The sequence below is a fragment of the Marmota monax genome, unplaced genomic scaffold, assembly GCF_021218885.2.
Source record: "Marmota monax isolate L192 unplaced genomic scaffold, Marmota_monax_Labrador192_F-V1.1 WCK01_AAM20220418_F8-fsc00327, whole genome shotgun sequence".
NCBI lineage: Eukaryota > Metazoa > Chordata > Mammalia > Rodentia > Sciuridae > Marmota > Marmota monax.
The window spans coordinates 65,125-92,756 of NW_026692808.1; the positions used below are offsets into that span (position 1 = coordinate 65,125).

At 53.6% G+C, this 27,632-nt stretch overlaps 1 protein-coding gene across 2 annotated transcripts in view; it reads right to left on the reverse strand.

Moving 5' to 3' along the window:
- The window catches only part of Obscn (obscurin, cytoskeletal calmodulin and titin-interacting RhoGEF), a gene marked incomplete at its 3' end in the record, with an annotated part of 105,636 nt that overhangs the window by 63,151 nt on the left and 14,853 nt on the right, over positions 1–27,632 (reverse strand). For both annotated transcript variants that reach the window (XM_046448432.2, XM_058580626.1), the window contains 10 exon segments: positions 410–685; positions 5,068–5,343; positions 6,353–6,628; positions 10,327–10,602; positions 11,655–11,930; positions 13,176–13,451; positions 16,339–16,614; positions 17,645–17,920; positions 23,711–23,986; positions 25,231–25,506. In XM_046448432.2, the coding sequence (XP_046304388.1) occupies positions 410–685; positions 5,068–5,343; positions 6,353–6,628; positions 10,327–10,602; positions 11,655–11,930; positions 13,176–13,451; positions 16,339–16,614; positions 17,645–17,920; positions 23,711–23,986; positions 25,231–25,506 (2,760 nt within the window).

Here is a 27,632-nt window from a genome sequence, read left to right on the forward strand (position 1 = left end):
GGGTTTCCCCTCATCAGGGTCAAAGACACTGAAATCAGAAGCTGGATGTGGGCCTCTGGAGCTGCCAGAACCTCCAGCTCAAGCTCAGTCACAACCCTCACAACCGGGAGAGTGACGCTGGTCTACCTCAGAACTGAAAGCCTGGTAGAGACGCAGTCCTGGACCCGGAGGGATATCAGGACAGCTCTGAGCAGGTGCCAGTCATGACCAAGCCTCTGAGGCACAGAGGGCCCTCGTCCTTCCTGTCTTCCCTTCCAGGACCCCCGGCTCAGCCTTAGGCTTGACCATGGAGTGGGGAAGATGGGGTAAACAGTTGGGGGAAGTCAAGTGGAAAGACCACTGGGTCAGCCATGGGTACAGCCAGTCATCACCTCCAAACAAGCCAACTTAGTGTCCCATAGGAACTCACCTGTGATGTCCAGGCGGAAGGAGACTCTCTGGCCCCCGGCCTCGCAGCTGTACTCCCCAGCGTCCGCCTTACCCGCCTGCTGCACCACCAGCTGCCGCCTGCAGCCTGAGGCCTCCACGCACACCTGGGAGCTCTGGCTCAGCTTCTTCCCATCCTTGTACCACGTCACCTCTGTCTGGGCCTGGGCCACCTCACAGCTCAGGGTGGTGCTGGCCCCCGCCTGGGCCTTCACCTCACTGTGTGCTGGCTGCCCCTTGGCAAACACAGCCTTGGGCTCTGGGGACAGAGGGGAGGGACGCACAGGTCAGAGATTGTCCAGGAAGCCACCTGGGGAAGGACAACTGGCTGGACAGCTGAGGACAGACCCTTCTGCAGGCCGCACCAGCTCGTGCCCTGGAGAAGTCCAGCATCCTCAGTACAAAGGAGCACAGTGTGTGACACAGCCTGTACCTGCTGCTTGGGGCTGTACCAGGTGGGAACACTGTGAAAGCTCAGACTCCTCCCTGAGGACACAGCACCCACCCCTTAGAGACCAGGAAGAGTCTCCCCAGGACTGTGCAGGGCATGAGCTCTGGGGAGGGTCTGGAAGGGCCAGCCGAATATCCCTCTGGGTGTGTCTACACTGCTCTGGCTCCCACCCACTCTCCTTAGCCCCATGAGGTAGATGCTGCCGATGTCTGCTGCATTGCTGTGTGCTGCTCTGGGCTGCTGTGGGCTGCTGTGTCCTGCTCTGGGCTCCCCTGGGCTGCTGTGTCCTGCTGTGGTTTGTTGTGTCCTGCTTGGGACTACTCGGGGCTGCTGTGTCCTGCTGTGTCCTGCTCTGGGCTGCTATGTCCTGCTGTGGGCTGCTGTGTCCTGCTGTGGGCTGCTGTGTCCTGCTCTGGGCTGCCGTGTTCTGCTCTGGGCTGCTGTGGGCTGCTGCGGGCTGCTCTGGGCTGCTGTGGGCTGCTCTGGGCTGTTCTGTGCTGCTGTGTGCTGCTGTGTCCTTCTCTGGGCTGCTGTGTCCTGCTGGGGGCTGCTTTGTGCTGCTCTGGGCTGCTGTGTTCTGCTGGGGGCTGCTCTGGGCTGCTGCTGGCTGCTCTGGGCTGCTCTGGGCTGTTCTATGCTGCTGTGTGCTGCTTGTCCTGCTCTGGGCTGCTGTGTCCTGCTGTGGGCTGCTGTGTCCTGCTCTGGGCTGCTGTGTGCTGCTGTGTGCTGCTCTGGGCTGCTGTGTCCTGCTGTGGGCTGCTGTGGGCTGCAGTGTCCTGCTGTGGACTGCTCTGGGCTGCTGTGTCCTGCTCTGGGCTGCTATGGGCTATTCTGTGCTGCTGTGTGCTGCTGTGTCCTGCTCTGGGCTGCTCTGGGCTGCTCTGTGCTGCTCTGGGCTGCTTTGGGCTGCTCTGGGCTACTGTGGGCTGCTCTGGGCTGCTGTGTCCTGCTCTGGGCTGTTCTGGGCTGCTATGTTCTGCTGTGTCCTACTCTGGACTGCTCTGGGCTGCTGTGTGCTGCTGTGTCCTGCTCTGGGCTGCTGTGTGCTGCTGTGGGCTGCTGTGTGCTGCTGTGTCCTGCTGTGAGCTTCTCTGGGCTGCTCTGGGCTGCTGTGGGCTGCTGTGCACTGCTGTTGTCTGCTATGGTCTGCTCTGGGCTGCTGTGTCCTGCTGTGGGCTGCTCTGGGCTGCTGTGGGCTGCTGTGGGCTACTGTGGGCTCTGTAGGCTGCTCTGGGCTGCTCTGGGCTGTTCTGGGCTGCTGTGTCCTGCTGTGGGCTGCTCTGGGCTAGTCCTGCTAAACTATCCTGCCCACTTTCAGTAGCACTGTGTTTTCCAATTCCTTCTTAGCAGCTCTGCATATGATTACCTGCTAGGTTGTGGACAGTCATGGGTCCTGAGTAGGCCCCATCTGAGGGGCTTGCCCTTTCCTCCTATAGAGTGTCTTCTGATGGGGCAGTTTCAGTTTCTCCATAGGTAAATACATCCATTTGCTTAATGGCCAATGCCCTATGTTCTCTCTAAGAAAAGTACAATTAACTTGAAGTCATGGAGAAACACAGGACACCTGCTAAGAGCCCGCCTCACCTCCACTGAGGTCCACTTTGAAGACCTGCTTCACCTCTACGCTGAGGTACAGCCTGTATTGGATTCCTTTTGTGTTGAGTTGGATATCTGATTTTCAATTTTTTTTTCTAAGTTTAATGGTCTTAGAACTAGTTTGGAAAATAACATCCCTCTCTATACCTCCTGGTAGCACAAGAACAGAGTAATGAAGGAGGAGAGGGACCTGGTTACACTCAGAGCTGTGTCCCTTTTCTTTCCTTTTTTTTGGTGTGTGTGTGTGTGTGTGTGTGTGTGTTTGTGTGCATGATGTTAGGCATTGAACCCAGGATCTTGCACATGCTAGGCAAGCACTCTAGCACTGAGCTACATCCCCAATTCGCTTTTTAAAATTATATTTTTTGAGACAGGGTTTTGCTAAGTTGCTGATACTGGCCTCAAACCTGCCTCCTCCTGCTTCAGCCTCTCCGAGTCCCTGGGGTTACAGGCATGGCCAGCCCACCAGCTACCTAGTTGTTCTGAGCTAACTGCTCAGTTGCCCCTGTCCTCTTGTCTGCTCCTGCCTTCAGCCATGCGGATGTCCTGACTCTGGTCGCCCGTGCCCTCCAGTTGCTCTCCAGGAGTGGCTCTGCCCATTTGGCCTGTCGATATTCCTACTCCTGGAGAGAAGCAGCAGGCACCTGGACTGTGACTGCGAACCTCTGGCTCTCCCACAGACTGCCTCCATGCACTTAAACCCCTTCTGCTTCCTCTCAAGTGTCTAGTGATGTGCATCTTCACCACGTCTGTGGGCCTGTGTCTGAGAAGACCTGGAACAGTAACGCCACGCTCTTGGCTCTGCGCTAGTTCTTGGAAACTCCACTTCCATCATCTGCTTGCTTAATCGTGTGGGTGAAGAAGAGTCTGTACACTAACACCTGAGCATGGACATTGCCCCTGCTCTCCTCCTGGACACAGTCAACGATATTTCCGGCATTCGATATTTCCGGCATTCTGCACTGATAACCCTGTCCTCTGTGAGCCCCAGCACGAGTGTCCGAGCCCCATTCCTTCTCTTTCCAATGCCGACAGCAACCCCTCCCTTGTCCACTCCTGGTCTTGAAGGTGACTCTCTGAAGTCTGCACCACTGGTGTCCCTTTGCCCTCACTTTTCCTACAACCACTCTGTTAAGCTAAGGAGGAATCATCTCATCCAGAGTTTGCTAAGAACTGCATGTTGAATTGTGTCAAACAATCTTCACAACTTCTGATGTCACACTCATCAAATACTGTCACTGCATGCCCAGGATGAGTCATACCCTGTCCCTCAAGCCTGTTAGCACTGGGCCCTGGTGACCACCTGATGTTCCTGGGTGAACCAGGCCTTCACTCCTGCACTTCACATCTCCTAGAGCAGACAAACCCTTCACTTTGCTGGACTCATTGGGCTAACATCAGCAGAGGAGCTTGAACTTCACACTGGCAATATAAGCCTCCTGCTGACCTTGTATGCTTTGGCGTCGATCATGTACTACCTACATAAAATGAGCTAGGGAGTGTACTTCCTCCCTCAGTGTTCTAGAATTTCTATTAACATGGGATAATATTTGGTATGATTTGTTAGCAGAGCCACTGGGCTAAGATAGGGCTCTATAAGATTATTACTATGATCCTACTTCTTTAGAAGATTAGAGGACTGTTCCACTCCCTAGTTTTTCTTGTGTAGGTTTGACATGATCTTCTAGTAATTGATTACTAAGAAAAGGTGCCTTGTTGCCTTGTATAAAATAATGGCTTATCCTCACACCATGACATTTCCAATGAACTTAGTGGGATTCCCTGGTGTCCACATACACCCACAAAACTTTAATGCAACTGCAGAGCACTGTGCCCATGGTCCTCTCTCTGTGACATTAGACTCCTTCAACAAAGGAAATGAAGATGCTCCCGGCTTTCCTGCCAACCAGCCAGGGAGAGCAGACACACGGCTTATTAGGGGGATGCTGTGCGTTGATGCTCTACCCATCAGCAGCTAAGAGTGTAGAAAATCAATTTTAATGAAGCATGCAGATGTGACTTCATTGGTTTATTCCTTTTCATTTCTGAATTTATAAACCAAGCCATGGAGGGAATGTAGACACTGACTGCTCCAACTTGAGACAAAATGAAAATAGGTCTTATTAAAAGAGACTTTTTGGCCTCCCACCTTCCCAGCAAATGCATCACCCCGCCCTTCATGTTGCACAGACAGTGCAACAAAATTAGGGTCCTTGTGTTTCCCCCATGAACTTGCTCAGAGAGCTTTCAGGTCCATGAGGACAGAGGGAAGAGTGTCCCAGAGCACTGAAAGGGCGACGATCCCAATGGCCTCAGGTCTCTGGACCACCTCAGCCCAAGTAGCAGGTAAAGCCACAGCCCGTAGTGCATAGTTTCCCAAGTGCTGAGAAACGCCCCTCAGCATTAGACCTGGGAGGGCAAGTCTGGTGCAGAAACTTAGCTGTCCACATGGATTGGCCATCGGTACTCACACTAGGATTGAAAACCACAGGTGAGCACGGGGCACGTGGAGACATGGAGTTTGAGGGCAGGAGCACCCAGGAACATCCGCTATATCAGTCTCATCCTCACACACCAGCAAACTCAGAACTCACCTGTGACGTCCAGGCGGAAGGAGACCCTCTGGCCCCCGGCCTCACAGCTGTATTCCCCAGCATCCGCCTTGCCTGCCTGCTGCAACACCAGCTGCCGCCTGCAGCCAGAGGACTCCACGCGCATCTGGGAGCTCTGGCTCAGCTTCTTCCCATCCTTGTACCACGTCACCTCTGTCTGGGCCTGGGCCACCTCGCAGCTCAGAGTGGCACTCGCCCCCGCCTGGGCCTTCACCTCACTGTGTGCCGGCTGCCCCTTGGCAAATACAGCCTTGGGCTCTGGGACAGAGGGGAAGGACACACAGGTCAGGGACTCCAGAACAGACCCAGTCCTGTCTCACAGCCTGAGCCCATCCCAGGAATGGCCGAGCAGAGTGTCCATCATGAGCAGAACATTGCATGGCTATGACTAAGTTCTATCCTACGCATGACCCAAGCTGCAAACTCCAAGGCTGGTGGGTAGACGGCTGGGCAGCCTGTCCTCATCAGAGTCCTAAGTACTTCCTGATCCACTCTGATTCTGCAGGTAACTGCATTGTCACAGCCCACAAGGCCACCACAGCCAGGCCTACCTCCTGATGCCAACACCCTCCCAGCCATTGGGAATAGACCATGACCCTTCTCCTCCCTGGGACCCCAGCCCATCAGTGGCTTCCCAGCTCTCCCACCATGCAGGGGGCACAAAAGCGGGTGGAGGCGGACACAGCAGGGGAGTCCATCTGAGCACCAAACCAGAAACCCACATCTTTGTTGGCCACAACTACCAAAGAAATGCAGGAGACCAGAATGCCAGTGCTGGCCAATCAGCAAAGACCTCAGAGCCTGTGCAAGCCAATCAGCATAGAGCTCAGTACCCCTATGGGCCCGTCAGCAGAGTGCTCAGCGCCAGTGTGGACCAACCAAGAGAGAGCTCAGCACTAGGCAGGGAAGAGAGCCCAGCACCAAATGAGCCATCAAGAGAGAGGCTCTAAGCACTGTGTGACCCCTTCCCAGGCTCAGGGGCAGGTCACAGTGGGGAGACGGAGGAGATGGGGGAAGGACAGATGGACATGCAGGATTCCAAAGGGCCCAAACAAGGGCTTCTGGAGCTCTGGGCCCAGCAAGTAGGCACGGGCAGGTACACGCTTCCCAGCCACAGACAACCCCAATGCCCAACTCCACCCAGAGCTGGGCCACAGATGCTGAGGTCCAAGGTCAGGAAGGACATAGGCCTCACAGAGCCTAGGCTGCCACAGGTGCCCTAGAGTTACCACCCTCCCTCCATTCACCCAGCCCTAGCAGCACCCACCTGTGATGTCTAGGCGGAAGGAGACCCTCTGGCCCCCGGCCTCACAGCTGTATTCCCCAGCGTCCGCCTTGCCCGCCTGCTGCAACACCAGCTGCCGCCTGCAGCCAGAGGCCTCCACGCGCACCCGGGAGCTCTGGCTCAGCTTCTTCCCATCCTTGTACCACGTCACTTCTGTCTGGGCCTGGGCCACCTCACAGCTCAGAGTGGCGCAGGCCCCCGCCTCAGCCTTCACCTCACTGCGTGCCGGCTGCTCCTTGGCAAATACCACCTTGGGCTCTGGGGACAGAGGGGAGGGACACATGGGTCAGGGACTCTGTCCAGGGCAGGAAGCCACCTGGGGAAGGACATCTGGCTGGGTGGCTGAGTACAGACCCTTCTGCAGGCCACACCAGCTTGTGTCCTGGAGAACCCAGCACCCTCAGCACAAGGGACCATGGTGTGTGACACAGCCTGCTGCATGGAGCTCTTCCAGGTGGGGACTGTGTGACAGCTCCCTGCACAGGCTCCTCCAGGGAGGGACTGCAGGGCCTGATGCTGCACCTGTCCCTCAGTGACCAAGAAGAGTCTCCCCAGAACTGTGCAGAGCATGAGCTCTGGGCAGGACCTGGGAGGGCCCACCTCCTGCCTGCTCTGAGCATGTTGGCAGCTCCTCTGGGGACATATGGGTCACTTCTGGCTCCTGGGTCCTGTCCTGAGGGTAGAGACCTTCTCGTGTTTTTGGCTGTCAGTGGTGCTCCTCTGTTGTTTCAAGGTTCAAGCCTGATGTGCATTTTAAGTTGATGGTTTTTCTTTTAATCTAGGTGCTCTCTTTACATGTGCAAGCTTTTCTGTCCCCCACAGGATGGCTGTAGACTCCCTCTGTGTGTTGCATGGCTTGGATGTGCTGTCCCCCAACACTCCTGTGCCTTAAGCTGGTTCCTGTGTGCAGTGTGGAGGTCATGGGACTCTTTGGAGGGGACCCAGTGGAAGCTGATGAGCTCAGGGCTTCACCCTCTTGTGTGAATTGAGGTTTGTGGGGAAAGCTGGCTCCTGTAGGTATGGATCAGGTCTCACAAGAGCAGGCCGTCACAAATCTTGGTGTGTCTGGCCCCCTCTGCATGTGGCCAGTCCCCTTCTGCTTCTCTTTGTGGTGCAGCTGGGACCCTCACCAGGAAATGGGCTCCATGCTGTTTGGACCTTCAGCCACCAAAATTGTAAGCCACAGGAACTTCTCAGATATGTTACCCAGCCTGTTGTTGAGATGCAGCAACACCAAGCACACTGAACCAGAAGCCTCCAACGTGTCTGAGTCTTTGTTTTAACATAGTCAGATTGTCACTCTTGCTCCACCGTGATCATGTCTTGTTCTGTTAGAAATCTTTCCTTGGCACGAAGTCTCTAAGCATCTGTGATGTCATCTAAGACCACCGCAGCTCTCCCAGGATCCTGAATCTCTAGTTCTCCTGACTAGCTTTTGTACATGGTGAGAAGTACCAGACAGCTGTGTTTCCATGTGGCTTCATGTCCTAAAAACATTCCCAAGAATGAATACAGTGTTGCCTGTGTGGGGGCCATGCAGAGTCCCGTAGGCACAGCTAGATGCAGGGCTCCTGTGTCTCACACCGTGGACCCGCTGTCTGCTACCGTAGCTTTAGTCAATTCTCAGCGACGGGGGACGCTCAGCTTGCCTGTCAGAGCCTGAGGGCCAGCGTGCTCTGCACCCTGCACCCGGGCCTGCTCCACAGCATGGGGACCCTGCAGGCTGATGATGGTCTGACTCTTCCATGCCCTTATGTCCACTTACTTAGATGTTATTTGGTGTCTCTCAAAAATGTCTGACTTACCCTGAAGAGCCTTTGAATGTCTTGCTTTACACGTAGCATCTTATGTAAACACAAGTGAGAATCCCTGATCCAAAACCAAAATGCTGCAAAATCCAAAACTGTCTGAGCGACTATATGATTGCTCCAGGTGGAAAATCCTACACCAGGAGCCTCATTTCATGCACAAAATCTTCCTAAAATGTTGTGAAAAATCGCCTTCAAGCTATGTGTGGAATGTGTATGAAACAAGTGAATTTCACATTTACACTCAGGTCTCATCCCAAAGATAGCTCATTATGTGTATGCAAATATCCCCAAATCCAAGAAAATCTAAAACCCAAGCACTTCTGGCTTAACATTCTGGATAAGAGGCCTTCATCCTCTACTCTGAGCTTTCATTTTCCACTGCTCGCTGCTCGCCCCCCGCAGAGTGGACTCAAATCTGCACAGGCTACCTTGGTAAGCCACTAACTCCACCTGATCACATATCCTTGGATTTCCGGAACAGAGCCACAGAATTCCACTCAACTCCAACTGCAGTACCTTCAATTCCATTTTCCTCTTCCCATCTGTGCCTTCCCCTCAAGGTCCAGCTCTCGCTGCACGCCAGCTAGCGCTTCCTACTATCCACGCATCCATTTGCTGTAGTGGTCAGGGACCTGGTGGATGGCCTGATGCTGTATCCTTATCGCAGCTGCTCTTTGGGTTCCCCAGTGTTTCACTCTCAGCCAGTGCTGAGTTCCTGGACACTGCCCTGGGGTGGGGGGTGCACCATCTCCTCCTGGCCACTGCTCCATCACTTTTGCTGGGTGCTGTTGAAGTTGTGGCCTGACATCTCGGAAGATGCATCTCTGTCTTCCACACTTTCCCGGTGTACTGGGCTGTCTACGTCCAACAGGATCGAGAGTGTTTCTTCCTGTTCTGTTCTCTGGAAGACTCTCAAGGAAGGTGGAGTCAGTTCTTTCCAGAACATTTAGCAGGAGAGCTCCTGGACTTACACCCTTCTCTATGAAAAATATTTCTTATTTTTTTTAAGTTATAGGACAGTTTGAGTTGTCTATTTCTTCTTGTGTGACATCTTCATATTGTTTCCCAAGAATCTGTCAATTTGTCAAGACTTTCCAAATTTATCACCATAAAAATATCATAAAACAACATCTTGGAGTTCCTTAAATAACATCTTAGAAAGACACACAGGGTGTTGGGGACCCTTACATGATCACAAACCCCTTCTGTTGCTATGCCATGCCATTCTGTTGGGCACCTGGAGGTCTGCTGTGCCACAGCCCACCTGATTGATGTTAAGACTCCACAGTGAAAGGAAAGTAAACTGGGCTCTTAGACTCCCTGTGAGTCAGTCAGGGAGGCAGACACACACGACTCACTAGGAAGTTCTACATCATCAGCTCTGCTCTACCAGCTAGTGGATCCTGCTACAGAAACTCAACTTTAACAAAAACTGATGTAGCTTCAACTAATGTATTCCTTTGCAGTTCTAAATCTGTAAGTCAAATTCCAAAGTAAAATTCTGACATAGAACAGTGCTAACCAAAGACAAAAAGGAAACAAACTTTCCCTTGAGGGCCCACCCTGACTCCAGGGGCAGCCCAGACATGGCTGCCAACCCTCTGCCCACACACACTGCAGGAAGGCCCAGGCCTAGAGGTTGCCCAGCAGTGCACGGAGATCTCTGCCCTATGAGAAAGGGCATAGGAACATCCCAGATACCGAAGGTCAGTCTTGAGATAACACCAAGAGTGACTGTGTCCAAAATTTCCTCTGACCCTACCCAGCATCAATTAAAATGTCCCTCACCAGCAACTACCCATGTGGTGCTGGGGACAGCATTCAGGAGCAGCCAGATCATAGGAGGCAGAGGAACATTCAGCATTCTCTGGGGAGACACCTGGTCTATCAGGGGTTGCAGGCCAGAGGGAGCCAAACGCAGACAGCAGAGAACATCAGCAGGGGCGGGGCAGCGTTCAGGGTGCTAGTGCACCCCACGCAAAGTTATACTCCAGTGTGAGGGGGTGGGCAGTCCTCCCCCACAACTACCAAGCCCAGCTACATATGAACAAGAAGGGAGGGAGGAGGGGTACGGCTGAGCACAGAAGTCTAATGGAGAGCACAGGGCATGTCACCAAACAAGGCAAGGTGCTCTGCAGGACTCACCTGTGACATTCAGGCGGAAGGAGACCCTCTGGCCCCCGGCCTCACAGCTGTATTCCCCAGCATCCGCCTTGCCCGCCTGCTGCACCACCAGCTGCCGCCTGCAGCCAGAGGACTCCACGCGCACCTGGGAGCTCTGGCTCAGCTTCTTCCCATCCTTGAACCACTTCACCTCTGTCTGGGCCTGGGCCACCTCGCAGCTCAGAGTGGCACTCGCCCCCGCCTGTGCCTTCACCTCACTATGTGCTGGCTGTCCCTTGGCAAACACCACCTTAGGCTCTGGGGACAGAGGGAAGGGACGCACAGGTCAGAGACTCTGTCCAGGACAGGAAGCCACCTGGGGAAGGACATCTGGCTGGATGGCTAGGGCAGACCCTTTGCAGGCCACACCAGCTCATACCCTGGGGAAGCCTCAGCACCCTCAGCACAGTAGAGGCATCCCCTTCTCTGCTCAGAACACACCCAGGACCCACAACAGATGCCTGGACACTGGTACCACAGAGCTCTGTGTGCTTCTGGGTTTCCCCGTACACACAGCATGATGAAGCTTATCTTAAAATTAGGCACAGTAAGAAATTAAAAACAGTGCCTAATAACAAAAGCAAACAATTACGAGAACACATTGTAGTAAAGCCTGTGGTTTGGGGGCCATTACTTTAACATCAGACTGTGACACTATGACTACCTTGACCACGCCACCTGATGACTGGCCAGTGGGCAGGGCCTCACACAGCATCTACACACTGGGCAAAGGATGGTTCTTATCTGTGGGATGGAACAGGAGGAAAACCTCCCACATTAGGTCAGGGTTTCCCACCAGCTTTGAGTCACAGACCATGGCCACACCATTCACAGGAGGGGAGGCTGCCCCAGAACACCAGAACTCCAACATGCACATATGCCTTGAACAATTCCACACACCCTGCGATGGGTGAAATACCCATTACCCCAGTTGGGAAATTCAGACCTCTCTTACTAGTGAGAACTAGCCGTGGTGCAGATGAGGGCACCAGAGCATCCGACAGAAAGATGCACAGACATGACATCTGGTCCACGTCAGACCACAGGGAGAGCCAGTGTCCTGCACACCAAGGAGAACCTAGAAGGCTCTGGGTAGACTCTGTGGTATGACTGGTCATTGGAGAGTGGAAACCCCACTAGGGGTTCATAAAAAGCCCTCTCCCTGTGAGCCATTCCCAGCCAGCTACTGTCCTCCAGTTAGGAAGATGGAAGCTGGAGAGATGAGATCTAATAGGAAAACATCTCACAGGAATGTCCATCTAGGCCAATAGCCAGTCTCATCACCTCCAAACAGGTACTACAGGACTCACCTGTGACGTCCAGGCGGAAGGAGACCCTCTGGCCCCCAGCCTCGCAGTTGTACTCCCCAGCGTCCGCCTTGCCCGCCTGCTGCACCACCAGCTGCCGCCTGCAGCCAGAGGCCTCCACGCGCACCTGGGAGCTCTGGCTCAGCTTCTTCCCATCCTTATACCACGTCACCTCTGTCTGGGCCTGGGACACCTCACAGCTCAGAGTGGCGCAGGCCCCCGCCTCGGCCTTCACCTCACTGCGTGCCGGCTGCTCCTTGGCAAATACCACCTTGGGCTCTGGGGACACAGGGAAAGGACACACAAGTCAGGGACTCCAGAACAGACCCAGCCCTGTCTCACAGCCTAAGCCCACCCCAGGGATGGCCGAGCAGAGTGTCCATCATGAGCAGAACATTGCATGGCCATGCCTAAGTTCTATCCTACGCATGACCCAAGCTGCAAACTCCAAGGCTGGTGGGTGGACAGCTGGGCAGCCTGTCCTCATTAGAGCCCTAAGCACTTCCTGATCCACTCTGATCCTGCAGGTAACTGCACTGTCACAGCCCACAAGGCCACCACAGCCAGGCCTATCTCCTGATGCCACCATCCTCCCAGCCATTGGGAATAGACCATGACCCTTCTCCTCCCTGGGACCCCAGCCCATCAGTGGCTTCCCAGCTCTCCCACTATGCAGGGGGCACAAAAGCAGGAGGAGGCAGACACAGCAGCCCCTAGCCTCGCAGCTGTTCTCCCCAGTGTCCGCCTTGCCCGCACCAAACCAGAAACCCACATCTTTGTTGGCCACAGCTACCAAAGGAATGCCAGGAGACCAGACTGCCGGTGCTGGCCAATCAGCAGAGACCTCAGAGCCTGTGCAAGCCAATCAGCAGAGAGTCAAGTGCCAGCCAATCAGCCCAGAGCTCACTAACAGTGTGCGCCAGTCAGCAGACAGCTCAGTACCAGATGGGGCAAATTAGCACAGAGCTCAGTGCCAGCCAATCAGCAGACAGCCAAGTGCCACTGTGGACCAATCAGCAGACAGCCAAGTGCCAGTGTGAACCAATCTACAGACAGCAAGGTGCCAGTGTGGACCAATCATCAGAGAACTGTCATCCTGAACCAATCAGAAAAAACCCAACACTAGGCAAGTCACTGGGAGAGAGTCCAGCACCAGGTGGGCTATCAGGAAAGAGGCTCTGAGCCCCATGTGGCCCCTTCCCAGGCTCAGGGACAGGTCACAGTGGGGAGGAGAAGGAGATGGGGGAAGGACAGATGGATATGCAGGATTCCAAAGGACCCAAGCAAGGGCTTCTGGAGCTCTGGGCCCAGCAAGTAGACACAGGCAGGTAGAGGGAGCCCCTGCCCCTGCAGGACATGGTCTCCAGTATCAAGCAATCCCTAGTGCCCAACTCCACCCAGAGCTTGGCCACAGATGCTGAGGCCCAAGGTCAGGAAGGACATAGGCCTCACAGAGCCTAGGCTGCCACAGGTGCCCTAGATTTACCACCCTCCCTCCATTCACCCAACCCCAGCAGCACCCACCTGTGACGTCCAGGCGGAAGGAGACTCTCTGGCCCCCGGCCTCGCAGCTGTACTCCCCAGCGTCCTCCTTGCCCGCCTGCTGCACCACCAGCTGCCGCCTGCAGCCAGAGGCCTCCACGCGCACCTGGGAGCTCTGGCTCAGCTTCTTCCCATCCTTGTACCATGTCACTTCTGTCTGGGCCTGGGCCACCTCGCAACTCAGAGTGGCACTGGCCCCCATCTCAGCCTTCACCTCGCTGCGTGCCAGCTGCTCTTTAGCAAACACCACCTTGGGCTCTGGGGACAGAGGGGAGGGACACACGGGTCAGGGACTCTGTCTATGGCAGGAAGCCACCTGGGGAAGGACATCTGGCTGGAGAGTTGAGGACAGACCCTTCTGCAGGCCACACTAGCTCGTGCCCTGGAGAAGCCCAGCACCCTAAGCACAAGGGACCACAGTGTGTGACACAGCCTGCCCCTGCTGCATGGGGCTGTTCCAGGTGGGAACACTGTGACAGCTCCCTGCACAGGCTCCTCCAGGGAGGAACTTCAGGGCCTGATGCTGCACCTGCCCCTCAGTGACCAGGAAGAGTCTCCCCAGGACCATGCTGGGTGTGTGTCTCTTGGCAGGTCCTGGGAGGGCCCAACTGCTGCCTTCTCTGAACTGTGGGCTGCTCCTCAGGGAGCCTAGGCCACTGTGGCTCCTGTGCCCACTGAGGCTGCACAAAGCCAAGCATCTGTGACAGTTACTGGTGCTTTAGGTGTCTGCTCAAGTCTTCTGCCCACTTATCGTGCGGCCCTTCTGTCTTCATTGGAGGTGCTCATGTGTGGGGGTGGTAGAGAGTTGGCTCTTATTTCTTTTGTGATTTCTCAAGGCCTCCGTGCCCTGTTCTGTCTCGCAGGTGTCTTCCTAGGAGCCATGGATTCAGTTATGTTTCATTCAAATAACTTTCTCTTGCCCCAGGGTTAGGGATGAAGTTGGGTAGGCACCTGCCCCCGACATCTCCATCAACTGTGCGACACACAAGGTGTCTGTGGCTTCAGCTCATGAAGCCCTGACCCCCTGGAACATATGGACCATACCCAGTGTCATTTCATCTTTCCACGCATTCAAATGGTCCAGTCACTATGAAAACATCATCTTTCTCTACCTCTCACACAAACGCAAGGCAGAAAGAAACAGGAGAGGGCTGGCAATGGCAGGCCTGGTTCTGAGTGCCAAGCAGTGGCTCTGTCTTGACCCCTGGCCTGTATGGAAATGTCCTGTCCACCTCATAGCCTCTCAGTGCCTTTCTGTCCCCTCCAGTGTGTGGTTGCTGCACTTGTCCTTTGTCTCCCACTGGCCCTGCCCCCACATGACCCTTGTTTAGATTTTGATTATTAGTAAATGTCTTTGATTTTTTAAATTAATTTCTATTCATTTATTTAGCCCTGTTGACTGTCATAAAAAAAAATTAATTATGCCCCCAAACCTTAAGATCCTTATTAGAGGTAGAACTAGGAATGTGACCGGTTTGATGCGTTGTGAATTATCTGAAGTTTCACTTCTGCTGTCACCTGTGCATGTAGGTAAAGACGTGTTTTCTGCCCGTTGCATCTATATGATGACCGTGCCCAGCGGCACCTCCAACCCCGCAGTTCTGTTGGCTCCTCAACTGATGATCATCACCCGTGAACTCATTTCTACACTCTTACACCTATGCTGTCCACTTTTCTTTCCCCCTGCTCCTGGACAAAGGTGCTGGACAAAGGTGGTGAAAGTGATGGTGGCCTTCCAGGCGCCCCCGACAGGTGCCCTGGTGTTCTGCACCCATCTTCAGCTGAAGAAAGCTCCACTCAACCAGGCTAAGTGCGTCCACTGATCTCTAGATTTATAATGTTCGACTTGGTCCAGCACCTTAGCTGGGAAAGCTGTGCTGGAGCTGGTGCTTCCAGGCTGCCCTCCTGCCTGCTGCTAAGGGGCTGGCCAGTGCTCCACGTCTATCCTCCAGAGTCTGGTGGCTGGTCTGTGCACTGACCCCCACTTTCCTTGTCAGGTTCTGGCCCTGCTGCCCCGTGCTCAGCTTAAAATGACTCACAGAGGCGTCTCCTTGCTCCACTCGTGACGGCAATTTCCACACGTGTGGAATAATTGTTTCCATTAGTATCTCATATATTTTACCAGAAAATTATCAGGCTTAGATCTGGTCACTAATTCCATTTATCTAGAAGCCATAGGACGACTTCAGATTTCTGTACTTTCTATGTCCATTTTCACTGTTTACTAGGAATAAGCCAAATGACCAAGCCTGTCAATCTGTCATCAGAGAGCACACTCCTGGAAGCCACAGGAACCAGAGCTGGCACTACCTACAGGTTAGCTGGCCCTGCAGCCCACCCACCCTGGGACCCTAGAGAGAGGAAGATCACTGAGCTTCTCAGGCTTCTCCACCAAGGCCCGCACACTCCAACCACAGAAGGTGGGCAGCTGCTCGGCCGCTAACGCACTGCAGAGCCTGCTACTGTGGCAGAAGCTGCTCGCTCCTTCTTGTTCCTACATTTCTGCAGGGCAGCTCTGACCTAGTATGGCAATGAAAACTGTGGACAGCACCTGGCATAAGCACCATCAGCCTCAGTGCCAATACCTGGTCCCTCTGGAAACAAGCAACAATGAGGTCCCTTGATGTCACTGCACATAGGAAACAAGATAAAACAGCTCCAGGCCCATGGGAGGAAGGGTCCAAACCAAGAAATCGACCATGAACAGCTCACTCTTGTAGCACCTTAGAGCATGACCTACAGCCAAACTTCCACCTCATTAAAGTTCCACAATATACAAGTCTCCCTCTGACCAGAGCCAGGTGACACTCGTCCTGAGAGGAAGAGCTCACACACTCAGGTGACAGACATCTTGGAACTCAGGAACCCAAGCACAGACAGAGCCAGAGTCCCAGACACCAAGGAGCACCAGGAAGATGCTGGGTGCTAGGAGGCATGGCCAAGGGTCACTCCATGAGACACCATGTGCACAGCCCTGGGCCCTCTCCCACCTGGCCCACTAGGGCTCCCAGCAAGCACTGGGGACAGGCGACATTGGGAAACTAGACAAAAGAAAGCCACAAACACAGGCAAAAGATCTGCCGAGGTCAAACGCCCTACTCATTGTCACCTTCGTGCAGGTTAACTTGGAACTCAGAGGACTCACCTGTGACATCCAGATGGAAGGAGACCCTCTGGCCCCCAGCCTCGCAGCTGTAATCCCCAGCGTCTGCCTTGCCCGCCTGCTGCAACACCAGCTGCCGCCTGCAGCCAGAGGCCTCCACGCGCACCTGGGAGCTCTGGCTTAGCTTCTTCCCATCCTTGTACCATGTCACCTCTGTCTGGGCCTGGGCCACCTCACAGCTCAGGGTAGCGCTGGCCCCCGCCTGGGCCTTCACCTCACTGTGTGTCGGCTGCCCCTTGGCAAACACAGCCTTGGGCTCTGGGGACAGAGGGAAAGGACACACAGGTCAGGGACTCCAGAACAGACCCAGCCCTGTCTCACAGCCTGAGCCCACCCCAGGGATGGCCGAGCAGAGTGTCCATCATGAGCAGAACATTGCATGGCCATACCTAAGTTCTATCCTACACATGACCCAAGCTGCAAACTCCAAGGCTGGTGGGTGGACAGCTGGGCAGCCTGTCCTCATTAGAGCCCTAAGCACTTCCTGATCCACCCTGATCCTGCAGGTAACTGCACTGTCACAGCCCACAAGGCCACCACAGCCAGGCCTACCTCCTGATGCCAACACCCTCCCAGCCATTGGGAATAGACCATGACCCTTCTCCTCCCTGGGACCCCAGCCCATCAGTGGCTTCCCAGCTCTCCCACCATGCAGGGAACACAAGCTGGTAGAGGCGGACACAGCAGGGAAGTCCACCTGAGCACCAAACCAGAAACCCACATCTTTGTTGGCCCCAGCTACCAAAGGAATGCAGGAGACCAGAATGCCAGTGCTGGCCAGTCGGCAGAGACCTCAGAGCCTATGCAAGCCAATCAGCATAGAGCTCAGCACCCCTATGGGCTAGTCAGCAGAGAGCTCAGTGCCAGTGTGGACCAATCAAGAGAGACCCTGCACCAGGCAGGGGGGAGAGCCCAGCACCAAGTAAGCCATCAAGAGAGAGGCTGTAAGCCCCATGTGGTCCCTTCCCAGGCTCAAGGACAGGTCACAGTGGGGAGAGGGAGGAGATGGGGGAAGGAGAGATGGACATGCAGGATTCCAAAGGGCCCAAGCAAGGGCTTCTGGAGCTCTGGGCCCAGCAAGTAGGCACAGGCAGGTAGAGGGAGCCCCTGCCCCTGCAGGACATGCTCCCCAGCCACAAACAACCCCAGTGCCCAACTCCACCCAGAGCTGGCCACAGATGCTGAGGCCCAAGGTCAGGAAAGACACAGGCTTCACAGAGCCTAGGCTGCCACAGGTGCCCTAGAGTTACCACCCTCCCTCCATTCACCCAACCCCAGCAGCACCCACCTGTGACGTCCAGGTGGAAGGAGACCTTCTGGCCCCCGGCCTCGCAGCTGTACTCCCCAGCGTCCGCCTTGCCCGCCTGCTGCACCACCAGCTGCCGCCTGCAGCCAGAGGCCTCCACGCGCACCTGGGAGCTCTGGCTCAGCTTCTTCCCATCCTTGTACCATGTCACCTCTGTCTGGGCCTGGGCCACCTCGCAGCTCAGAGTGGCGCTAGCCCCCGCCTCGGTCTTCACCTCGCTGCGTGCCAGCTGCTCTTTGGCAAACACCACCTTGGGCTCTGGGTACAGAAGGGAGGGACACAGGTCAGGGACTCTGTCCAGGGCAGGAAGCCACCTGGAGAAAGACATCTGGCTGGACAACTAAGGACAGACCCTCTGCAGGCCACACTAGCTCATGCCCTGGAGAAGTCCTATCACCCTCAACACAAGGGACCACAGTGTGTGACACAGCCCCCTCCCCTGTTGCATAGGGCTGTTCCAGGTGGGGACTCTCTGACAGGTTCCTGCTTAGGCTCCTCCCTAGGGACACTACACCCCCTGTCAATGACCAGGAAGAGTCTCCCCAGGACCATGCAGGGCATGAGCTCTGGGCAAGGCCCTGGCAGAGCCCAGCTCCTCCTGATCTGAGCATGTTGGCAGCTCCTCTGAAGCCTGGGCCACTCCTGTTAGCCACCAGTGTGTACTCATCCTGGGTGTCAGTCCACAGTTTCCACTCCATGCCCAGTAGCAGTGTCCTCTTCCCTTCACTTTCAGCTTCTTTGTATAATGAATGCCTGAGATCTGACCACTGCTATGATGTCAACGTCTTCCCATCTTTCCACAGTGCCTAGAGTCTTCTGATGAGTCAGTGCATTTAGTTCTAATGTGATCAAATATATTGACCTCGCTCTTGTGGTGAGTGCATTTGGGTTCTATGCAGGAAAGCTTTCCTTCCTCAGGTCCTTACAAAGTACACACCATCATCTCAGATGTTTATGGTTTGACTTTTGCACTGAATTCTCCAACCCATCTTGAACTTACCCTATAAACTGTGAATTACTGGTCTAATTCTTTCAAGTGGTTAAATGTTCAAAGCTCCATTTGTCAAAGTAAGGCAGGAGACACATAGGCAAATGGAAATCTGGACCTCAGAGAATGGGGTCCCACCACCCCAGATTCAAACCCTAGGCTACAGCTGATGGCTTGGGCCTTCACCTCACTGCGTGCTGGCTGTCCCTTGGCAAACACAGCCTTGGGCTCTGGGGATAGAGGGGAGGGACGCACAGATCAGGGACACAGTACTGATATCAACCCATCTGACAGGACTAAAGCTTCAAGCTCCGTGAACTGGGTCCTCAACGAAGAGACATCATGTGTCCACTCCCATCAGGCTTGTGTTCACAGAGCATTTCCTGTCTCAGAGGTCAACTTCTCGTGTTGGCCATGTCCTGAGCCAAGCACGATCTGAAGCTGGAGGGAAGAGGCTGGACCATCAACTCCCGGTCCCTGGTTCACTGTCTGCCTCGGGACAGTGGCTGCATTGGCAGGTCCTGGCTGTTCATTATCACACTCCAGGCTGACACACCTTTGTCCTCTACAAACCAATTGTGCCTTTCACTTCAGTGTGAGCCCACATCAAGGTGTTGGCTCCACAACCTCAGGTGTTCCCATTTCCACCCAACCAGAACACACCAACTAACTACCCAGGGGCTACCCACACAGAAGAACGGGGGCAGCCGCTGCTCTGACCCCTGTAACATGCTGCCAGGGCCTGGCCTCTGGTTGTACAAGGACCAAGTCAGTTGTGCACATGTAGCAGCAGCACACATGGTGGTCCCGTGGGACCTCACGGCACCCCACTGACAGCCTTTCTCAGAGCAGGCCCACAGCTGAGCATGCTAGGGTTGGTCTCCTTCCTCCAGCACAGTGTCTGTGAGAACCGCCATGTGGCCACACAGGCAATGGTCTCTGTGCTGGGACAGAGTTGTGCTGCACAGCGCCTCGAGGGATTCCCTTACTCTTGGGGCTTGTTGGGGCTTTTTCCAGGATGGGGATACAATGAGGAAGGCTGCTGTGGACGTCCATGGCAGCACAGGATGTGCATGGCCTTAGGAGACCTCTCAAACAGGGCACCAAGTGGCACTCTCAGCAGTGCGGGCAGCTCCCATCTCCAACCTCCCACAACCTCGAGGGTCTTGAACTGTGTACGTCCCACTCCAACTGAATCATATGCCCCCTCACAGCACTAGTTTCCATCCCTGTCCATTTCGGCATGTAAATATGCTGAAGAGAGTCCACCCGGTGGATGTGGTGTTCACTGACTCACTGGTCTCCACGGCTACCATTTGTGGAGAACTCAGCAGCGACAGAAAACTGCAGACCTCAGCAGATGCTGCCCCAGTCAGACAGAAGGCTGTGCTCCCACAGCACTTTCAGAAGGGGAAGACAAAGGCAGATAAACCATGGACACCAGGACACACTCTCCGTGAGATCAGTCAGGGCGCCATGCTGGAGGAGGGGACTGAGCAGGAGGACACACACTCTGTGAGATAAGTCAGGGCACCATGCAAGTAAAAAGACAAATATGCTAAGCAAAATTAGCCAATCATGAAGAACCAAAGGCCAAGGAGGAGGGGACTGAGCAGGAGGTCCCACACTCTGTGAGACTGGTCAGGACGCCATGCTGGAGGAGGGGACTGAGCAGGAGGACACACTCTGTGAGATCAGTCAGGACGCCATGCTGGAGGAGAGGACCGAGCAGGAGGACACACTCTGTGAGATCAGTCAGGACGCCATGCTGGAGGAGAGGACCGAGCAGGAGGACACACTCTCCATGAGATCAGTCAGGATGTGATGCTGGAGGAGGGGATCGAGCAGGAGGACACACTCTCCATGACATCAGTCAGGACGTCATGCTGGAGGAGGGGACTGAGCAGGAGGTCCCACACTCTGTGAGATCAGTGAGTGCCCTAAATTGGAGGAGGAGACTGGTGGTGCAGATGCAGAGCCAGGGAACACCATGGTCAGAGTGATATTTGGGGACCCTCAGCCCTGGTGAGTGCCAAGGATCATCCTGCAGCAACAAACATGGCATGAGCAGGAAGGTGGACATGTGCACCTAGCAGTGTGCTTCAGAGCAGTCCAAGGAGTCTGGGTATGAGGAGGCAAAGTCCTGAGGGAGGTATTCTCAGAGGTGTGCTCACACTGGGCCCCTGTTTGTCCTTGCTTCTATGACAGAACAGTGAAAACCCATGCAAAGGGCCAGCTGCAGTGCAGCTCTGAGAAAGAAGGGAGCCAAAGATGCAGGGACTTCTCACACAAATAGAATAAATCTGAGATTGAGGAGCCAAGCCCCCAAGGAAAACAGCAGTAGAGAATGAAGCCCACTTTTGAGTCATTTCCAATCCAGACTTTGAGGAGTTTGAAGCTGCATGGGGGCAGGAGGCTACAGAGCTGTCATGGTTTGTTTTGTATTGCTAAAATATATGGCTGAGGCCAGATGTTAGAAAAGAAAAGATTATGTAGCTAAGACCTGCAGGTCCAAGGCTATGGTGTGGCACTGCTGTAGCTCTAAGGAGGCCTCATGGCATCCCAATAGCAAGAGTATGTGAGGTGTCATTGAGGTACCAGGATTCTTAAAACAACCCTTTCTCACAAGAACCAATGCATCCCAAACATCTTGCCCAACACCTGCAGGTAAGTAATGATCTGGTCACAAAACTGAAAGCCATGACCTGACCTCCTCCACGAGACAGTGTTCATCCGTTCATGAGGGTGGAGCCATCTCATAACAGACCCACCACCTCAAAACACCAGTGCACTAGGTACCAAGCCCACACACAGACATCCGAGATACAACACATCTGAACTACAGCAGAAGAGAAGCAGAAAGCCTCTGACAGTTAGTGTGAACATTTCAGCATCTTGCTTTCCTAAAGAAACAATGGTTACAGCTGATGGTAACCTAGGAAAGGGCCATAACAGTACCCTAATCTTTGGAGAAACCCATGCAGGACTATGCCCAGGATCAGGACAAACCAGAGCTAAAAGACCCTGATCAAACTGCAACTCAGCCTCGAGTCAGAGGATTCTGGAATGTGCCCAAATGGGTCAGTGATCCTCTACCTTCCTAGAAGAGCAAAGAGGAATCCTCTCTCTGAAGCAAGACAAAGTCATCCATATTCAACATCTTTTCTCATATAATGCCAGTTAATTAAAAATTATTTGACATGCCAGAAACTGGCATAATAATTAGCAAACCTCCCCCACCCCCACCCCCCACACACACACAAAATGCCATGCTAGAGGAAAGGTGATCTCAGTTATTACAGCTATTGGACAGGCATATAACCATGCTTAGTAGTACTGAAAAAATAAAGATAAGAAAATGAATCAAATCTGGCAACTTACTGGAGATAGAGTTCACTGGCAGAATGTGGGCTTAACATGTATAAGACCCAGGAATTATAGGGTGACTTTCACTACAGAATCTCAAACCTTAGAATCCATAAAAAATTGATGAAGTGGAAATTATGAAGCATAAAATGCAATAACTCAAAGTAAACTCACTTTTGGTGGGACTGACAAACAATTAGATATAGCAGGACATGATATTACTAAATTGAAAAACAGGTCAAAAGAAAATATCCTGGCTAAAGCAAAGAAAGAAGAATGGATTATGAGGCAAAGAGAAGATATACATGTAAAAAACATGCAAATGTCTAACAGAGCCAAACAGGAGTCCTGAAAGGGGACACACACGGAACAGGACAGCAAAGGCCAAGTACACCCACAGCTGATCAAAGATATAAGCCCACAGATTCAAGATGCTCAGCAACCCCAGCTGGGATAAATACAAAGGAAACCATATAAGTTTCATCAAGGTCATGCTGCAGAAAATCAAAATTGAAATGAAAAAGTCAAAAGTAATAGAAGGAAAAAAAATACCTGACTCTCAAAGGAACCATAATAAACCTGATGTGAAAATATTTCAAAGTACAATATTGGAAGCCATGACTTGCCCTCCTCCAGGAGATAGTGTTCATCCATTCATGAGGGTGGAGCCACCTCATAACAGACCCACACCTCAAAACAATGGAATGGCCTCTTTAAATAGGAAAAAAGTAACTACTACGCTCAATTCACAGTAGCTAAACTATGGAATCAACCTAGGTGCCCTTCAACATATAAATGGATAAAAAAACTATGGCATATATACAAAATGGAATATTACTCAACCTTAAAGAAGAATGAAATGATGTCATTTGTCAGTAAATGGATGAAATTTTATGCTAAGCAAAATTAGCCAATCACAAAGACCCAAAGGCCAAATGTCTTCCCTGATATGCAGATGCTAGTTCACAATAAGGTTGGGAGGGGTGAGGTAATTTGGACTAGACAGAAGGGAATGAAGGGAGAGCAGGCAGTATACAGGTAGAAATGACAGTAGAAACAATCAGACATAAATACCCTTTGTTCATACATGATTACATACAATCAAAAGAATGAGAAGTTTTACGCCATTTATATATGATGTGTCAAAATGCATTCTACTGTCATGTATACCTAATTAGAACAAAATAAAAAAAATTAAAAGTCTTCAAAATAAAAAAATATATATGATAAGTGTCTCTTTCAAAAAAAAAAAAAGTAACTGCTGAACTATAATTTGATACCCAGAGAAAAGATCCCTCAGCATTGAAAGAGATCTTGTTTTCATACAAGCAAAAGGTGGGGACTCTATATCACAGCAGGCCTGCTACATAAATAGGGAAGCCGGAGTTCTTCAAGCACACACACACCCATGATGGTGCAAATCCTTACTAGACAAATCTTAGCCAGTTATAGAGCTTACCTGAGCCTTATCTTAAAATAGGTATAATCATAATCCTTCCACATAGAGTTGTTGTAAAGCGCAAGCAATAAAAAGACAAAACAACAGTCTACAAATTCCAGGTCTTCAGGGTGAATTTCCAGTGGCAGGCCATAGTGGTAGGGAAGCCTTGTGAGAACAGGGGCCAGCAGTAGCACACACCCTAACTTCCTGCACTTATCCCAAGCAACACAAGGAAAAGCCTCAAGAAACCCACCTGTGACGTCCAGGCGGAAGGAGACCTTCTGGCCCCCTGCCTCGCAGCTGTACTCCCCAGCGTCCGCCTTGCCCACCTGCTGCACCACCAGCTGCCGCCTGCAGTCAGAGGCCTCCACATGCACCTGGGAGCTCTGGCTCAGCTTCTTCCCATCCTTGTACCACGTCACCTCTGTCTGGGCCTGGGCCACCTCACAGCTCAGGGTGGCGCTGGCCCCTGCCTGGGCCTTCACCTCACTGTGTGCCAGTTGCCCCTTGGCAAATACAGCCTTGGGCTCTGGGGACACAGGGAAAGGACACACAGGTCAGGGACTCCAGAACAGACCCAGCCATGTCTCATAGCCTGAGCCCACCCCAGGGATGGCCGAGCAGAGTGTCCATCATGAGCAGAACATTGCATGGCCATGCCTAAGTTCTATCCTACTCATGACCCAAGCTGCAAACTCCAAGGCTGGTGGGTGGACAGCTGGGCAGTCTGTCCTCATCAGAGCCCTAAGCACTTCCTGATCCACCCTGATCCTGCAGGTAACTGCACTGTCACAGCCCACAAGGCCACCACAGCCAGGCCTACCTCCTGATGCCACCACCCTCCCAGCCATTGGGAATAGACCATGACCCTTCTCCTCCCTGGGACCCCAGCCCATCAGTGGCTTCCCAGCTCTACCACTATGCAGGAGGCACAAAAGCAGGGGGAGGCGGACACATAAGCCCCCAGCCTCACAGCTGTACTCCCCGGCGTCCGCCTTGCCCGAACCAAACCAGAAACCCACATCTTTGTTGGCCACAGCTACCAAAGGAATGCAGGAGACCAGACTGCCGGTGCTGGCCAATCAGCAGAGACCTCAGAGCCTGTGCAAGCCAATCAGCAGAGAGTCAAGTGCCAGCCAATCAGCATAGATCTCACTAACAGTGTGTGCCAGTCAGCAGATAGCTCAGTACCAGATGGGGCAAATTAGCACAGAGCTCAGTGCCAGCCAATCAGCAGACAGCCAAGTGCCACTGTGGACCAATCAGCAGAAAGCCAAGTGCCAGTGTGAACCAATTTGCAGACAGCCAGGTGCCAGTGTGGACCAATCATCAGAGAACCATCATCCTGAGCCAATCAGAAAAAAAACCAGCACCAGGCAGGTCATTGGGAGAGAGCACAGCACCAGGTGGGTTATCAGGAGAGAGGCTCTGAGCCCCTTGTGGCCCCTTCTCAGGCTCAGGGACAGGTCACAGTGGGGAGAGGATGGAGATGGGGGAAGGACAGATGGACATGCAGGATTCCAAAGGACCCAAGCAAGGGCTTCTGGAGCTCTGGGCCCAGCAAGTAGGCACAGGCAGGTAGAGGGAGCCCCTGCCCCTGCAGGACATGCTCCCCAGCCACAAACAACCCCAGTGCCCAACTCCACCCAGAGCTTGGCCACAGATGCTTAGGTCCAAGGTCAGGAAGGACATAGGCCTCACAGAGCCTAGGCTGCCACAGGTGCCCTAGATTTACCACCCTCCCTCCATTCACCCAGCCCCAGCAGCACCCACCTGTGACGTCCAGGCGGAAGGAGACCTTCTGGCCCCCGGCCTCGCAGCTGTACTCCCCAGCGTCCGCCTTGCCCGCCTGCTGCACCACCAGCTGCCGCCTGCAGCCAGAGGCCTCCACGCGCACCTGGGAGCTCTGGCTCAGCTTCTTCCCATCCTTGTACCACGTCACCTCTGTCTGGGCCTGGGCCACCTCACAGCTCAGAGTGGCACTGGCCCCCGCCTTGGCCTTCACCTTGCTTTGTGCCTGCTGCCCCTTGGCAAACACAGCCTTGGGCTCTGGGGACAGAGAGTAGGAGAATTCAATTGGTATAAATAAATGAGGGCTCACCTTTTTGTCCTCAAATTCTGGTGCCTGTAGGATCCACTCATTAGCCTAAGTTGGATCTTCTTCCTTATACAATGCACACATTGGTGACTCTTTGGCCATCTTGTGGACGGTAAGCTCTCTGAACATGCTTTCTGAAAATTCTTCGTTTACCTCATTTTTGAATGCAGTTGAGCTGGATTTGGGGCTCACGGCTGACCAGTGACCCTTACAACTTGAAACACAATGTCATCATGTCTCTGCTTCTCGTTGCTGCTGGGAATTCCCTCTCAATGAGGAGAAGCTGACGAACACATGTGTAAGGAAGACCCAGCTTCCCGGACCGACAGGCCCACAGAGAATGAACATAACTGTCCCCTCCTCATGTCCGCCACCTGGAAACCCCCATCCTTTCAATGTCAGGTGCTGACATCGCCTCCTGTGTGACAGTTCCACCAGCATCTCTTGTTGTTCATGAAAAGAGGGTTTCCACACTACAGAAGTCCATCATATTGGTGGGATCAGACACACAGACTGGCTGATTGTACCTCTGCCATCTCACACTTTGTCATCTAATAGAGACTTCTGCCTTAAGGACGCCTCTCTGAGATCTCAACACAAGTGTGCAGAGACTCTCAATGCCCTGGACTGGATTTTAAAGTCTTTTCTTTTAAGAAATACAACCACGTCCACCTTATGTATGGTTCTGTTGTCATGTCTGCTGAGATTTGAGGGTATCCCCAAGGTCACATGTGCCCTGTGGGTTGGCAGATGGAGGGCCCACCAAGAGCTGGCCTGGGAACCCCAGGGATGGACAGAGCCCAGGAAGACCTGGGGGAACCTGGGGGGATTCTTGGCTCTGGAGGAGGGTGTCACAGAGAGGTGAGCCCACCACACCTCTCTGGCTCCTGTCTGGGGACGTGACCCCTCCTGCTTACAGGCTTCCCTCACATGGTACCACCTCTGGAACCTCCAGAGCCACAAGCCAACAACCTCCTTCACGAAAATGCACCCTGGCCTCAGGGACCGTTTTGGTGTCAAAGACTAGACAGAAATAATGCCCAAGCCTGTCTTCAGAAAAGGTGCAGGAAAGCCCTGTTTTCCTATCCCTCACCCACCACCCCCCGGGGACCTGGTGGCCAGGACAGACAGGACCACAACAGAAGGGCTGGAGACCCCACCATCCTCTTAGACTCAGGACACAGTTATGGACAGGGCTTTTGGGGCAACAGTCAGCCTCCACCCACTGGCTCTTCTCCCTACTCCGTCCCTCATGCTCAGAGCCAGGCCCACAGGAGAGCGGTCAAGACACCTGTCCCCACACAGCCACTGATCTCTGCCACAGCCCACATATCCACACCCAGGTGGCTCTCCCTTCAGCCTCTGTGGCCTGCCCATTTTCTGTGGCATTGCTGCCCTCCTCTCGCCCTTGGCAGAACTCCTTGGCCCCACAACGCTCTCTGAATCCTGCCTGTTCATCTTCCTCCATGAGTGAGACCCCCTAGCTCCCCAAGAGCGGCTCACATCACCCTCTTCCTACATTGATATCCCACATCTCCCACCACCCACCATTGCCCACCACCCAGTGCCCACGAGGTCCCAGCCAGGCAGCAGCTGCCTCTGTGGGTCCCAGGCAGCCCAGGCTGGCTCCTGGACAGGCCCAGTTCTCTGTCATGGCCAAGAAACACAGGAGGCCTCAGTTGCTCTGTGACCTCCAGCCAAAGGCTTCTGTGCAGCCTTGAGCCGCAGCAGGGCCTTGGACTTACAGGGATGGGGGAACTTTGAGGCTCAGCAGGCAGATGGGGATGGGCCCTGGTTCCCGCACTTCATTGGAGCTGCACACCACGAGCTCACAGTGGATACCAGGGGACCCTCAGCCCTGCTCTCTGTTTGCAGCCCTCTCAGCATTGGTCGCTAACCACACTGCACTTTGTTTTTCACTTGGAACCTAATGAGGACATGACAGGATGGTTTGGGCCGTCCCCAGTGAGGACTGGGAACCACACCTTAGGAAAACTCCATATACTGCACCAGCCAGAGAGATCAGCTCTTGGCCTGACCACTGCCAGGTGGAAACTGCACTGTGTCCTTGAGCAGC